At 39.9% G+C, this 16,286-nt stretch overlaps 1 protein-coding gene across 1 annotated transcript in view; it reads right to left on the bottom strand.

Moving 5' to 3' along the window:
• Window positions 1-16,286, bottom strand: part of ANKRD31 (ankyrin repeat domain 31) — a 120,024-nt gene that overhangs the window by 38,249 nt on the left and 65,489 nt on the right. Inside the window, exons 16-20 of the mRNA XM_034773229.1 lie at window positions 11,828-12,019; window positions 8,551-8,693; window positions 5,671-5,830; window positions 5,046-5,158; window positions 3,767-3,854 (exon numbers count right to left, since the gene is read on the bottom strand). Of these exons, the coding sequence (XP_034629120.1) occupies window positions 3,767-3,854; window positions 5,046-5,158; window positions 5,671-5,830; window positions 8,551-8,693; window positions 11,828-12,019 (696 nt within the window). The remainder of the gene's footprint in view (window positions 1-3,766; window positions 3,855-5,045; window positions 5,159-5,670; window positions 5,831-8,550; window positions 8,694-11,827; window positions 12,020-16,286) is intronic.

Here is a 16,286-nt window from a genome sequence, read left to right as displayed (position 1 = left end):
TGGACACTGCAGGGGGACACCTATATGACTAGGGGGTTAGAATATGCCTTTCGCTAACCAGTAAAGAAAGTGTGCGTTCTGAGGAGGCCTGGAGGGGAGTGCTTTTATTGCCCATAGCCAGTGGACTCATGGAGTTGACCCATGGCAGGCACAGATAAGGCTTGCTCCCGCTAAGAGCAGGTGATAGAAAGATACCTCACAAACCTAGGGATCCCTGGGAAGCGTCACACAAACATGTCCCTGTGGATGCCAGTGGGATGATATGATAACCAAATATAATCAAACCCATTAGTAAACAGGAAATACACATTTTTTATTTCTATCAACCATTACACCTGAAAATAGAACATTGCAGAATGAAAAAAACAACCCACAACTCACAGAATGTGTCCAGAAAGCTGATTTTCTCATTTTACTGAGTATTGCATGTATTTATTTATCAAAATAAGGGAAATGTGAACATATTATGTTTATTAAAGTGACAGATCACAATACTTCTAAGAGCTGGGTATACTGCATGTAACTGTGTTGCTAATTTATCTTCATAGTAATCCCAATGCACCTTTATACTGTTGATCATTCTTGTGCTCTTCCTAAGCAACTACTACAGTTTATGTTAAAAGGTGCCAAATTATTAGGTGGTTTTGTCACAAGGGACTTAAATAAAGACCATCTTATCCATTTCTCTTGTGACCTTAGCCAGAGGAAGTCTGATACTCCTTATTTTTATTTTATGAAACTGGGTCTCTGCTTCAATCACACAGGAGCCTGCCTGGTTATTCAAACACATGGAAATGTAACCATTTTGAGCAGTAACTCTCAAATTTTATTTATTTATTTAGCTGAAGCTCCATGGGTTTGACTGAATATTCCACCACTGCTGAGCAACTGACTGTAGATATGATTGAAAAGCTTTTATATACAATCACCTGAGTCTTTTTTTCATTCCCCTTCTCTATGAACAAGAACAACTTTTTCCCTACTTCACATTTCTTTTAACGGGGCTCTGTTGATCTTTGCAGGACCTCAAATTTAGTTAGTTTAAAAGACATGTGGCTATATTCATCTTGGGTTTACACTGGCATCTGCTAGTGCAAACCTAAACACTGAGCCCCAGCAATGGAAATTATACTAGGAGTGGTTTCAATGATGGAAAATAGCTATAACTTCCTTCTTTTGGGGAATAGAGTGATCACAGAGGGTCGGATCTGCCCGAAAAATGGACAGCACCAGCGGGGAAGGCCACATGTCAAGTGAGGCCAGGAGACGCACTGTTTAAATACATTCCCTCAGCAGCGGCTGCCAGCTTGGTTCCTCTGAATCTCCAGCAACAAACTAAAGCTGATCTGCACCAGAAGTCCTGAGGTGGTAGGAGATCTGTACCATCAGGTTTCTTCTTTTGAAATTAATCTTTCCTGGATACAAGAGGGCAAAGGTAATTTACACTTCCAACTGCCATCACTTATGAATCTGCCCCATCATTTCCCCTAACACATTTTTTATTTTTTGCCATAAAATGTTTTGGGTCCCTACAACTATAATTGCACTGGAATGAAAATGCTGTATTCATTTGTGCATATACATGCATAGTTCTTCTTGGCTATGGAGGGGCTCCAAAACAACCATATCCAATCATGAATAAGAGACCACTGTCAATAATATTGGACTTGAGTTACTGAGCACTGTGTGACTATTGCTTGCTGTTGTTCTTATTCAGATATTCATGTGTTTTATGGCTAACCTGATTTGTTCAAACTGAAAAGGTAATATTTCCATACCTCCAAATAGCTAGTTTCACTTTTTATCATCTGGTATATCACAGATATGACTGAAAGTACCCTGAAAGGTACGTATACCAAAAGTTGAGAACCCCTACTTTAAAAGTCTTGAATTAAGTACTATCCTAGAACCTTGCATGGTGACAGGTTTCAGAGTGGTAGACGTGTTAGTCTGTATCAGCAAAAAGAACAAGGAGTACTTGTGGCACCTTAGAGACTAACAAATTTATTTGGGCAAAAGCTTTCATGGGCTAAAACCCACTTCATCGGATGCATGCAGTGGAAAATACAGTAGGAAGAGATATACACACAGACAACATAAAAAAAATGGGTGTTGCCATACCAACTCTAACGAGACTAATCAATTAAGGTGGGCTATTATCAGCAGGAAAAAAAAATTTGTAGAGATAATCAGGATGGCCCATTTCAAACAGTTGACATGAAGATGTGAGTAACAGTAGGGGAAAAAATTAGCATGGGGAAATAGTTTTTACTTTGTGTAATGACCCATCCACTCCCAGCCTTTATTCAAGCCTAATTTAATGGTGTCTAGTTTGCAAATTAATTCCAGTTCTGCAGTTTCTCGTTGGAGTCTGTTTTTGAAGCTTTTTTGTTGGAAAATTGCGACTTTTAGGTCTGTAATTGAGTGACCAGGGAGGTTGAAGTGTTCTCCGACTGGTTTTTGAATGTTATAATTCTTGACATCTGATTTGTGCCCATGTATTCTTTTGCATAGAGACTGTCCAGTTTGGCCAATGTACATGACAGAGGGGCATTGCTGGCACATGATGGCATATATCACATTGGTAGATGTGCAGGTGAACAAGCCTCTGATGGTGTGGCTGATGTGATTAGGTCCCATGGTGGTGTCCCTTGAATAGATATGTGGACAGAGTTGGCAATGGGCTTTGTTGCAAGGATAGGTTCCTGGGTTAGTGTTTTTGTTGTGTTGCTGGTGAGTATTTGCTTCAGGTTGGGGGGCTGTCTGTAAGCAAGGACTGGCCTGTCTCCCAAGATCTGTGGGCAGGTCTTCATTGGGGGGGTGTCGATTTAAGATACGCAAATTCAGCTACGCGAATAGCGTAGCTGAATTCAACGTATCGCAGCCGACTTACCCCGCTGTAGGGACGGCGGCAAAATCGATCTCTGCGGCTTCCCGTCGACGACGCTTACTCCCACCTCCGCTGGTGGAGTAAGAGCGTCGATTCGGGGATCGACTGTTGCGTCCTGATGGGACGCGATAAATTGATCCCCGAAAGGTCGATTTCTACCCGCCGATTCAGGCGGGTAGTGTAGACCTAGCCTGTGAGAGTGAGGGATTATCCGTCAGGACAGGTTGTAGATCCTTGATGATGTGCTGGAGAGGTTTTAGTTGGGGGCTGAAGGTGACGCCTAGTCACTCAATTACAGACCTAAAAGTCGCAATTCTCCAACAAAAAAACTTCAAAAAACAGACTTCAACAAGAAACTGCAGAACTGGAATTAATTTGCAAATTGGACACCATTAAATTAGGCTTGAATAAAGACTGGGAGTGGATGGGTCATTACACAAAGTAAAACCTATTTCCCCATCTAATTTTCCCCCTACGTTACTCACACCTTCTTGTCAGCTGTTTTAAATGGGCCATCCTGATTATCACTACAAAATTTTTTTTTCTCCTGCTGATAATAACCCACCTTAATTGATTAGTCTCGTTAGAGTTGGTATGGCAACACCCATTTTTTCATGTTCTCTGTATGTGTCTTCCTACTGTATTTTCCACTGCATGCATCCGATGACGTGGGTTTTAGCCCATGAAAGCTTATGCCCAAATAAATTTGTTAGTCTCTAAGGTGCCACAAGTACTCCTCTTTCTTTATCCTAGAACCGGTCTCTCAAACTGTATTTTCCAGAAGGATGTATGAAAGTATATTACTTAGCAATATACTAGAGTAATGTTTGCAAACATTAGAGCAATAATGAAAATTGAACTTGAATTCACATCTACCTTCATCTTTTGGGTTTCTTACTTCAAACAGCGACAGTTTTTCCTGCTTCTTTTCTATATCTTGTAATGTGGCAATGATGGACTCATACTATCAAATACAAAGATTGTTAACTTTATTGTTACAGAGGTATAGACAAGGTTTTACTGAACCTAAGCAAGCTGAACCTAAATTCTGTGGCAATATTCCTGACTTCAACAGTACACTGGCGTGGTTGATTCATTTAAATAAAGAAAACAGAGGTTTATAATTAAATATGAAAATTAACCAGTATGAAACTAGTACAGCAGCCCATGTGGTTTATTTTGATATTAAATTCAGTCTATCTGATCTTTCCCCACATTTTACACTTTTGTTATGCTAAAGATTTTTGTATTGACAAGCCTAACTGCATCACAGAAGCTGTCAGGGGCAAAGCTGAAGATTTTGACAGCTGGGATAGGGACAGCTGGGGTTTCTGGCACTTGTAGAAAAGTGGGAGGCAGTTGAGATAAGCACATTAGCTGAGAGCTTCTGTTAAAATGATCAGCAGTGGAATAATTAATGTTGATATTTAGAACCATTTTTCAGGCTTTTTTGCAGATTTGGGAACAGAACACTGCAACAGTTTACATTTGGTTAATGTTTTCAAGGTTTCCTGTGCAACCATCTGGGCTAGAACTTTTTTTTAATGAATGTTTTGTTTCTGCAGCACAATATGGGTGTTTTCAGCAGCAACTGCTGCTGCAATGGAATGCATGGGGCTCTAGGTATAGATAGTTTAAAGAAAGGCATTTCCATCACCTCTAGAGCTGCGATTTGAGGTGCCACAGACTCATATGTATCAATGAGAGTTCTACTTTCACAGGGCCTATGTTCAAATAAGCTTTGTTTTAAACCAAAATAACCTTTCATCTCTCTCGAATTAACTTGATTGCCAAGTCATTGTTCCTCAGAAGGACCACTTTGGAAATGCTGCTGAGAGACTTCATGGATCCTGGCATTTTCCATCCATATGAACAATATGAATATTAATGTAGCATGCTAATGGAAAGGAAGTATAGATGCACAGGAGTCATGAACAGAAACAGATGGAGATAGATTGCATAAACTGAATTTATCTTTACTTTCTTCATGCTTAGCTTCATAACATGTTGCTCCTCTCAGCATGCACTTCAGGGATTATTACTTTATCTAAACACATGGTGTAATTACATTATTCAATCAACAGATGACAATATACAGAATAGAAATGTACTGCACTGCAAAGCAATATTTAAAAAACTCAACATCTACACTTACTGTGCCACATTTTTCTCTGGTCATATCATGGTGCAAAACCAATGGAATATCAGTCTTTTTACAGCAATCATAATAAGTATGTTTTGGTCTTCTTGATCTAGAAGGACCTATATCTTTCCCCCCCACAATTAAGAAAACAAATATATTTCCATTATTATTTTAAAATTATATGTATAAAACCAATATCATAGAATAGATGCCAATTATACAGATTACTAAGACTCAAAAGCAGACGATGATATAAATAAAAATTTGTATATGCAAATAAGATCAAATCAAATGATCTAAATACTACTGTTCTGGAGACTATATTTAAGTCTGAAACCCACTAAAACATTAATCCAATACTCAATGCAAAAACTACAAGGTTTATGTGAGTGAAATACAGAAAACCAACAAAATTTAAGGGACCAGATACATCCTTTTTATAACTCCACTGACTTTACCAGGAAATAATTTGTGCCATACATTCTACTGTCTTAATTATATAGATAAATAACCATCAAGGATATATTACTGCTAAAAAATGCCTGTCCCTGACATGAAAACACTGAAGCAAACTTGCAGCATGTTTGAGACAAGGATGTAAAATTATCATATTAACATTATGAAATAGCTAACATACCAGTAACCTCAGTTGTTTCATAAGCAACTTCACTGTCAGTAGCCCCATAAGACTTAAGCAATTCCTTCATTTTATCATTGCATGCTTCATCCAAAGCATTTTTCCCATACTTGTCCTTCTCATTAGGGTTTGCTCCATGATGTAGTAGAATACTGACTGCCTGCAACATAGTTTTTAATTATTATTATCGTCATCACAGTAGACCATTAAATGTGCTAAGTGCTGTGCAGACAAATAAAATGACATAGTTCCGGTTCTGATGAGTTAACACTCTAACAAGACAAAGAAACATATGAAGGGAGGAGGAGAGAGTACAGCAATCTAGCTTGCAAGTATCTTTTGCATTTATCTATTTAGTTCCATGTCTTATACTTTTAATTTTTGTTTATTAAATATATGACCAATTCATAATTGCCTGTTTAGTTGGTCATCTTCACAGTGTTACTATATGCAACACATTTCCATGATGCTACAGAGAATCATAAATCAATTCCAAATTAACAGAATCTGGTAAATGTCAAATAACCATTTTGGATAAATATAAACAAGATACAGAAAATAAGTGGATTTTTGTTTCTCAGTGGTATGTGATGGTGACTTTGGCCCCAATTCTATAAATACTTATGCACATACCTAATTTAAACACATGACTAGTCCCATTGAAGTTAATGGGACTATTTAAGTATTTAAAGTTAAGCTGTATATGTTTGCACACATAGGCCCTACCTGCTAAAAAAATTCAGATTTACTACTCTTAGTTCCCTGCCTGAGTCTTCCTGGTCCACCATTCATGCCAGTGCAATCATCTCCTTCATTTTTATTTTCTATCACAGAGAAGATGAAAGAGATGGAAAACCTGCTCTTTTGACTAATTGGAGGAAGGGTGTGTATGTTTGAACCAATCTGATATCATCTACCCAGCTCTAACTTAATGGAAGTCCCTTTGCAAAACAGCATGGACTTTTAAGTGTCCTCTATATGGCACCCTTCCATGGCAAATATACAGGAATATTCTCATTTAGATTAATACTGTCAGCACTAACTTACACAGACTACTATTTTGGGGCTTCAAACTATCTCACATGTAGGTGAAGTGAGCGTTCAAAGGGAAGTATGCTGCTATGGGGGATGGAATGCCCCAGTACAACTGCAGAAGGTATGTACCTCAGTGCAGATGCTCTGGTCCTTCTCAGATACCTCAGATTCCCCCTAAAGGATCAATTCATCCATGAGTTGCTCTTAAGGTGACCAGACAGCAAGTGTGAAAAATCGGGACAGGGGGTGGGGGGGTAATAGGAGCCTATATAAGAAAAAGACCCAAAAATCGGGACTGTCCCTATAAAATAGGGACATCTGGTCACCCTAGTTGCTCTCCTACCAAGCAAACCTCTGATCCCCTCTCTTCCTCCCTGATTGCATGCTACCTTAGAAACTCTGGACCTGTAAAATTGCTGGAAAGTTCTGAGTATCTCTTGTCCTCCCACAGCTTTTCATTTAGGAAGAAAAAATAAAGTACTTTGTTTATCTGTAATAACAATTCTCTCTTACTACCTTGTTAGTACATTGCTGAAAAGTGAAGGTGTCAAGAAACAGAAACTAATGAAATACAGCAGCAAGACATAACTACCTGGCCATTAGCTAAACTTCTCAAGGTAGGATCTCCTTTTTATGGGTACCTCTCCCAGCATTCTTTTCTGATAGCTGATGCTTTACATTTTGCAAATACAACCAGCTGCTACCATTAAGGGCAGGTTTACACTAGAAACTTGCAGCTGTGCCGCTGTAGCTGTTCTGGTGAAGACACTTTAAACCGACAGGAGAGAGCTCTCCTATCAGCTTAATAACTTCATCTCCATGTCTATGCTAGCATTTAGGTCAGTATAACTACGTCAGTCATGGGTGTGGATTATTCACACCCCTGAGCGACATAGTTATATCAAAGTAATTCTGTACTGTAGACCAGGGCAATTGGCTAACTGGAAGGTGGCTTCAGCTTGATGCATCTCTCTCCCTTCCAGCTGGTAAGTATTCCTAACATGCTTTCAACATTCTCTTAACATTGAGGAGATGGCACAATCTCACATTCATTCTTACAACAAAATTAAGACATATTTCTTCAAAGATTAATTGAAACACTTTTTAACAAACTGTTTATGATCCAAAATCATTAACACAAAAAATGGAGATGTCAAAATTAAAAATGAATGCATTTTAAAAACACTGGGTTTGAGTCTTTGTTCACTTTCATTTGTTTTAATCGAATATAACCTCATTAACTTCAGTGGAGCTACTCCTCAGTTACCCCACTGTGAGAGCAAAATCAGCCCCAAAATCTGATTTTTAAAGGTATTTAAAGGTATTTAGGCACTTAACTCCCCTTGAAATGAGTGGAGTTAGACACATGAATTCCTTTAAATATGTGGCCCCCATTGTTTAAAAATCACTTATTTCTTCACTTACTGACAAAGACCTGCATTTCAGGCCCACAGGGTTCTTAGGACAAGATTCTGTCCTCTGATATATGTATTCAATTCCCATTATTTCAATGGGAGTATACATGTACATCCCAAAGCAGAATTTGGTTCTTACAGTTAACATCAACAGTACATAAAATAGCAGAAGAAATACAGCTACATGCTCTGATTTAGATGTTCATATTGTCATTGTTTGTTGCAGAAGAAACACAATGCTGAACTTCAATTTTGACAGGTTAAAAACTTACATTTATGTATTTTTAATGAAAGTCTACACATGTATTCTATTAATAATTTTGGATTCAGTTATTTAAACCATCATTTTCATTTCCATGCACAACTATGGCATTTGTATGCCCATAATTGAAAATCAGGCCCAGGCATGGTAATATGAGTAGAATTGTACCTTGAAATAATTGCCAGAAACTGCATCATGTATTGGTAAAGTTCCATCCAGGCTTTTGCTATTAACATCAGCACCAGCTTTTAGTAACTCTAAGATCACCTCAGTAAATCCCCTGTTGGAAGCTTCATGAATTGCTGTCCAGCCTAGTAAAACCAGATCAAAATTTAGATTGTGATTCTGATGTCTGAAACCCACACAGGCCACAGACAATTATAACTTTCTTGTATTCAGTCCGGTAACTGTCTGACTTCTTTGTTTATAATAAATCTGAAACAAAGAATTACCCTGAAACACTGAAGCAATTTTTCCCTGTTGTAATTCAGTTGACTCCAAAGATAAATTTATTCCAATACTGGCTAAAGAAATGTACTATCTGCTTTTTAAATCATACTATCAGAAATAATAATAGCATAAAAATTGCAGATTAGAAATATCAGAAATCAAAAGCATAATACTGACAATCTAATTTCTAGCACTGGTGGCATCATGTGATATCAAACTTTAAACCGGCCATGGATCCAGAATGGAATACTGGCCATTGCTGGGGCTAAGGCTTGCATAATTTAGGAGGAAAATCTACATTTAGGAGGAAAAGAAGGAAAATTCTACCTTGTAATGCAATTTTAAATAAATGGAACTGTGTGAAGTGGCTCAAAGGCTGAGAGCTTGATTCTGCATTTACACATGTGGATAACTTTACTTGTGAGTAATGCCACTGCATTCACAAGACAAGTGGGCAAAGTGAAGGAGAGGTACATGATAAATGTGTATCATGTGTGTCCACAATTTATTAAACAACTGAGCAATTTATTACACGGATGTTGTGATACTACATCCCATATTCATCCTAGTAATATTATTATGATATTATTATGGCATAATTTTGATGCATTTTGTACAAGATGGGGCATATAAGGTGTCATTGGAAAAGTTACGATTTGCTGAATATGATTATCCTATTTATATGCATGTATCATTTTTGTATCTGAAGTTCTGAATATTGACTATGTATCTGTATTTCATATGTAGTCACACCTGAGTGATACCCACTAGGCAAAATGCTTCCAGTCTAGATAGCTGACTGTGAAGGGCCTTGTTGCGGTGCGGGATTCACTGCTGCGGTGCCTCCTGCTGGTCATCTCAGGGAATTAGCATTTTCAGCATCCGGAGCACTGCAGGCCGGTGTCTCGCTGCCGCCGAAACTCCTCCCCGAGTGCCGGACCCCGCGCCGCCCCACCGCCGAGCGCTGCGCCGCCGGAGCCTGCCCCCCCCGCCGCGCCGCCAGAGCCTGCCCCCCCGCCGAGCACCGCACCGCCAGAGCGCATGTGCTTGGTTGCCTGGACCCGGAGCACCCTTGTCTTTGGGGTGCTGCCCCTTGGCAATACCCCCACAGTCTCAGGGTCTCCCCACCCAGAGGAAACCCTAAGCCTCTATCCTCGCCTTGCCTCAGTCGTGGGCTACTCCAGTCACCATCTAGCCCCCTGGGGCAGACTGCAGTGTAAAAGCCACTCATCATAGGCAAGGCGAGTTTGGACCTGCTGCCTCTGCCTACCCGTGGGCTGCCCCCTGCAATCCCAGTAGCTAATTGGCCTTCCACTAGGCCGCAGCCTGGGGGGTTTCCAGGCCGGAGCTCCCCAGCTCCCTTGGCCTTCACCCAGCCCTGCTCCACTCCAGGTATCTTCTCTCAGCTCCCTGCAGCTAGGTCCCTCTCTCTCAAAGCCAGAGAGAGTCTCTCCGTGCTTCTGGCCCACTGCCCTCTTATAAGGGCCAACTGGGCCCTGATTGCACTGGCTACAGCTGTGGCTGCTTTCCCCATCAGCCCAGCTTTTCTCTGCCATAGCCCTCTCCCAGGCTGCTTTAAGCCCTTCCAGGCAGGAGTGGGGTGACCACCCCGCTACAGGCCTATTCACGGTAATGGGCCATTGGGAAAAACTTAGGAGAAGCTTATCCACCACCTGGTGAGCCTTCCTGAGAATGCTCCAGACAGCCTGTAAGTAATGGCTGCTATGACTCAGCAAGGTATGCAAGGACATGTGACCAGGCCACATGACACGGAACTCCATCTTGGATACCAGTGTTTTTCCACAAACTGAGTTTGGGACAAAGGGTTCCAGCAATATGCTAAAGCTATATAAGGCAGGCAGTGACATCATCTGTTGTTCTTCACTCCCCACACAAGTGGACTCCTTAAAACACCTGAGGAACAAAGATTGAACTGGAGGAAGTGCTGGATCCAGGCTAAAGGGATTTCTAACCTGAGTATGGAACCCTGGGAAACCTAAGTTGCAAAGCAAATGCAGCTTGTGCTTTAAGAATCTGCAAGCCTGCTTGTATCATCAGTCAGGGTGAGATTGTTAATTCAAATCCTATCCTTCTAGTATGTTAAACTTAGTTTGAGTTTTTGTTTATTTACTAGGTAATCTGCTTTGATCTGTTCACTATCACTTATAATCACTTAAAATCTATCATTTTGTAGTTAATGAACTTATTTTATGTTTTAATCAAAACCAGTAAGTTTGGAGTGAAGTGCTTGGGACTCTTAGCTCAAGGGGCAGGGGCTGTTGCATTTCTTCTCCACATCAAGGGAGGGATGCTCTATGAGCTTATGCTGTATAGTTCACTGTGCAGAGCAAGACGGTATAATTTTGGGTTTATACTCCAGCGGGGGGGTGCATGCCTGGGGCTGGGGGTAATCTTGGCTGTAGCCTCTCTACCATTGGTTCATGCAGTGGCTGGTCAGCAAGCCTGCATGTAACTGCAGCTCGGTGTTACCTCTTTGAATACTAGTGGAAGTGTAGGACCGGGAGTGGGTCTGCAGCCTGTCACAGCAGCACAGTGTGAGAGGGAGCCCAGGCTGGTGAATCAGAGGGTTCAGTGGCACCCCAGTTCCAGATGGCACCCTGGGGGGTACCCACCGCAGATGTCACCACACTACGTGATGTGTGTGTATATGCATCCACACACACATTCATACAAGTGTGTATATAAATATATATACACAATTGTCTGATGCGCTGGTCAATATACTGCATATTATCGCCAAAAGATTCATATGTATCATTTGAAAGACTGCAAATACAAATTCAAAGATAACAATGGTATAACAAAGTAATCCTTGTTACTAACCTTGTTCGATAAACTAGGTACCAATACGTTATTTTCTAAAACATCTTGGTTACATTCTTTCAAGAGTTTAAAAAAAAAGTTGAGTTTCTTAATTGCCATCAAACTGAAACACTAGAGGATCACCAAAGAAGTAATTTTAAAACATCCAAACCTGCATTATCCTTTAGATTTACACATATTCCAGATGCTATAAGAGTTTTCACTAAAGCTAAATCTCCTTTCTTAGCAGCCAGGTGCAGGCGACTTTCCCCTTTGGCATTTCTCTTTTTTATCCCGGCTCTTATAATATGGGTAGGCTGAGCAGATACAGCTGCTATCTCTTCTTTGCTTGATAGTGAAAATTCTAAAGACATATTGAACACCAAAATTTCTCATTAGAAAACTGGGACAAGCTTCTGATCTCACTTCAAACAGCATAACTCTATGCAACTCCATTGTTTTAATTATTATTATTACTTGACAGCACCAAAAATATAATACAGATCAAGTACACATGGATTGTGGCCCAAAGAGTTTACAATCCACTACCAGAAAACTTACAATAAGGGTGCAACAGGGTAAAGTTGGAGGGAGAAGATTACATGATTATTCAGCACAACTACGTGGTATAGCAACAAGAAGGTTAACACATTTCTCCATAGACTCCTTCTCAGTTACTAGGAGTGACTTCAGGAGATATTACTACTTGCTGGGACTTCATCTCCTCTAGGCAGAAATGGGAGGAAGCTGCATAGGGTTAGGTACTGTGGAAGCAGAGAAAGAACTGACAGGAAGGGGATTGCAATGCATGACAGTTTGTTAGCAAGAGTCAGGCTAACTGTAACCCTAATAACGAGATTTGTAGAAGCGAGGAATGTGTGAGGCGAGTGGAAAAGAACTGTGTGAGAAGTTGTTGCGACCTTATGTAGATAATATGGAATGTAGACTAAGAGTCTACATTAGTGAGCAAAACAAGATATCACAATGACCTATGTATAAACAAAATGCAGCTGTTGCTCATTATTGTCTGTAACAAAAGGTATAAATGCTTGTTGTAATTGTTTAGCTGTTGAGGGACCTGTTTAGCTCTCTCCCTCTATGCAATTGATAGAGAGCTAAATAAAGTATCTGACTTGCTGTACCCAAACAAAAAGTGAGAACTCTGTTATTCTCCGACAGTACCGAGAGAAGGAGCAACTGACAATTTCTCCAGATAACACTGTGTGACAGTCTATGCTATTATGTTCACCACTTTTACAAGACTATGATACATTTTGTACAAAGTATGCCTTGTGAGGTATCATTTGAAAACTCATAATCTGCTGAACATTGTCCTGGTAAAATATGTGTATCAACATTGTATGTAAAGTTTTAATTTTCTACTGTATAAAATTGCTGTAACATGTTTCAGAGTTAGATAGGCAGGCCCAAACCAGTTCTTCAGAGACAAAGACACAGTAACACTCCCAGCCAGGTATCAGCATAATCAATTGGACAATCACCTACTTATACGACCATTCCTTGGCAGGAAGAAGGGTATGAGCCAGGACTTTACATACTGGCAAAGACACAGTTGGGCGGGGGGTTCTGTGTAAACAGATTGCCTGTCGCCTGTACCCCAGCTGGAGATAATCATCAAAAAGGGAAGAACTAAGGGTGTAAGAATGGAGGACACACACAACACAAATTACCTTTCTCATCCCCATCTCTCCTCATGACTGCTACAATGCTCGAAAGACAAAGAAAGCATCATTGAACTGGGGGAGAGGTGGTCCTGGCTGGAAGGCTTTTCAGCCAATACAGACTGCTATAAACATATGGGGAGACAAAACCTTTTTGCTTTTAAGTTCACTTGGCTAGTTAAATTAGATATTAGCTTGCGTTTTACTCTTCTATTTCTTTTATAACCTTTTATGCATCATTACTTGTAATCACTTAAAATCTATCTTTCTATAGTTAATAGACTTATTTTATTGTTGTATCTTAACCAGTGTATTTGGATTAAAGTGTGAGGGGAAACTCCATTTGAGATAAGAAGGTTGGTGCATATAATTTTCCACTGACGAAATTAGATACTTTATAGTGTAGTGTACTGAGCAGTACAAGTCGCACATTTCTGGGGGACAAAGTTGGGATTAGGAATCTGCTGATATTCTTCTGCAGTGTAGTTTATGAGGGACTAACTAGTAGCACTCAATACTGTGCAGCTGGGAGCAAGTTACATGCTGGAGTCTGTGTGTTAACTGTCCAGGAGTGGCTGTTCACCAGTAAAACAGTGTAAAAGGCATCCCAGGGAGAACTGAGGAGATACAATTATTCAGCAGTCCAGATTGTACCTTGGGGAATGTCACACTTTGCTGTCAGACAATGAAACCAGGCATAGGTATGTCACCAAAACTAAAGCCATCTGCTTGAAAATTCTCATATATGGTCCTTGATCAAAGGATTTCATATTCTGTAAAGTATTAGGGTAACTGGAAGAAACAGTTGTAAGAAATATTTGTGAGCTCAGGGGAAGGGATAGCTCAGTGGTTTGAGCACTGGCCTGCTAAACCCAAGGTTATGAGTTCAATCCTTGAGGGGGCCACTTAGGGATTTAGGGCAAAATCAGTACTTGATCCTGCTAGTGAAGGCAGGGGGCTGGACTCAATGACCTTTCAAGGTCCCTTCTAGTTCTAGGAGATAGGATATCTCCATTAATTAATTAGAGGTGTTAAATGTTTTTCACTATTGTAGAATGGTTGAAACACCATGGGCTAAATTTTGCTCTCTTGTAAAGTTGTATAAATTTGAAATAACTCCACTGTTTTTATTGGTGCTAATCCAGATCTGCCTCATTGTAACTGAGCAGAATGTGCCCATTTATCATGTTCCTGAATTTTTCAAATACAGTTTTCAAAAATATGTATTATGCCCTGGGTTTGTATGATCAGAAAAGCATCTTTTTAAACAGGTTAGAGTACACTGTAAATGTAAATTTATAATAATTTCCTTGACTTCAGTGAAGCTATTTCAGATTTACAGTGGTGTAACTGAAAGCAAAATTTGACACATTGTCTTTACGTGCTACCTATAAGATGCTGTATAGACAGATTTCACTTTGTGCAAATTATATTATACCTTTCATACTATGTATAGTGATGGAGAAAACACATTCCATTTGAATAGGATGTAAAACCTATATTATAGAATCATAGGACTGGAAGGGACCTCGAGAGGTGATATGGTCCAGTCCCCTTCACTCATGGTAGGTCTAAGTATTATCTAGACCATTCCTGACAGGTGTTTGTCTAACCTGCTCTTAAAAATCTCCAATGATGGAGATTCCACAACCTCCCTAGGCAATTTATTCCAGTGCTTAACCAGCCTGACTGTTAGGAAGTTTTTCCTAATATTCAACCTAAACCGCTCCTCCAAGTTCTCTCCAGAAAATCAGCTTTGCCCATCTGAGATGCCAAAATTAGATGTCAATCACAGTAGATTGTGAAGAGGTTCAAACTATGGCAATATTTACTCTGCTGGGCTCCTTGAGTTTGGCTCCCTCTACATGGGGTCCGACTAGACCCATGGGCTCTGCTGATCCCTTCAATTTTTGCTTCTCCTCAGTAAATCCTCAGTTCCCTGCATTCCTAGAGATAGCCTCCTTGATACAGGAAAAAAAAAAGTGGTGGTATTCTCTTAAGTGCCACTTGCTCATGGTGCCAAAATGAGCTGTAGCTCACAGCAAATTAGCAATACTGACATTTAAATGATCATTACTGAGTATCTGAGTTAACACCCCTTAGAGATGGATAGGGGCAATACCCAAATCTCTCTGCGCTATTGTTTCTCGCTCTTTGCAAACTCAGGTACATATCATTGCATCAGCTGCACTTGATTCACATTATCTTTGCAGCCTTAAAGGCTGGGGAATTACTTTTTCAAAATGAAAGCTGAGATTCTGGAGCACACAATGGCAGCTTGTATCATCATGTACCCCTTCAACTCAATCCTTTTTTTCTGTGAGATAATGTACTGAATTTTAGCCTAAAAGCTTCTGGCTCTGAAATCCCAAATCAATCATCTGTTCTCCAGTTCCTGCTTCTTCCTTAAGCTCCTGGGACTGGAGGATGTCCAAGGGAGTCTTTAGAGAGGTAGACAAAAAAAAAAAAAAAAAAAACAACAACATCCCATTAAGCTAATGACTATTAGCAACTGGCTGCAAATGAACTCAAATAATAGCAAAGTTTTCCAGTGAAGTTGTCATGCACAACAGTCTTCTTTATGTCTGCTAAAAAATATTTGCAGCAGCACAATGAGGAACTGCTAGATTACTCTAAGAACAATGGTTCTCTCTGGAATGCATCCTCAGGTGGGTTGTGAGTGGGAAAGGACAGGAACTTGGCAAATACAGCATCCAATTTGTTGGATGATTTTTTTTGTTTGTTTTTATGTACATTTTTGTGTGTGTGACTCAGTATTAAAATCCTATCAAACATAAAAAGCAGATTTAAAAATCAAAAATGCAACTGGGTGGTATCCACGCTTTAAACAAATATTCAAAACCTCAGCACTGACCTGTTAACTGTTTAGTGAGAAACGTGTGACTCTTGTGACAGACCAAACTGTAGGAAGAGAGTTTAGCAATTTTC

This window comes from Trachemys scripta, chromosome 6 (genome assembly GCF_013100865.1).
Source record: "Trachemys scripta elegans isolate TJP31775 chromosome 6, CAS_Tse_1.0, whole genome shotgun sequence".
Taxonomy (NCBI): Eukaryota; Metazoa; Chordata; order Testudines; family Emydidae; genus Trachemys; species Trachemys scripta.
This window is presented reverse-complemented; position numbering and strand designations above follow the sequence as displayed.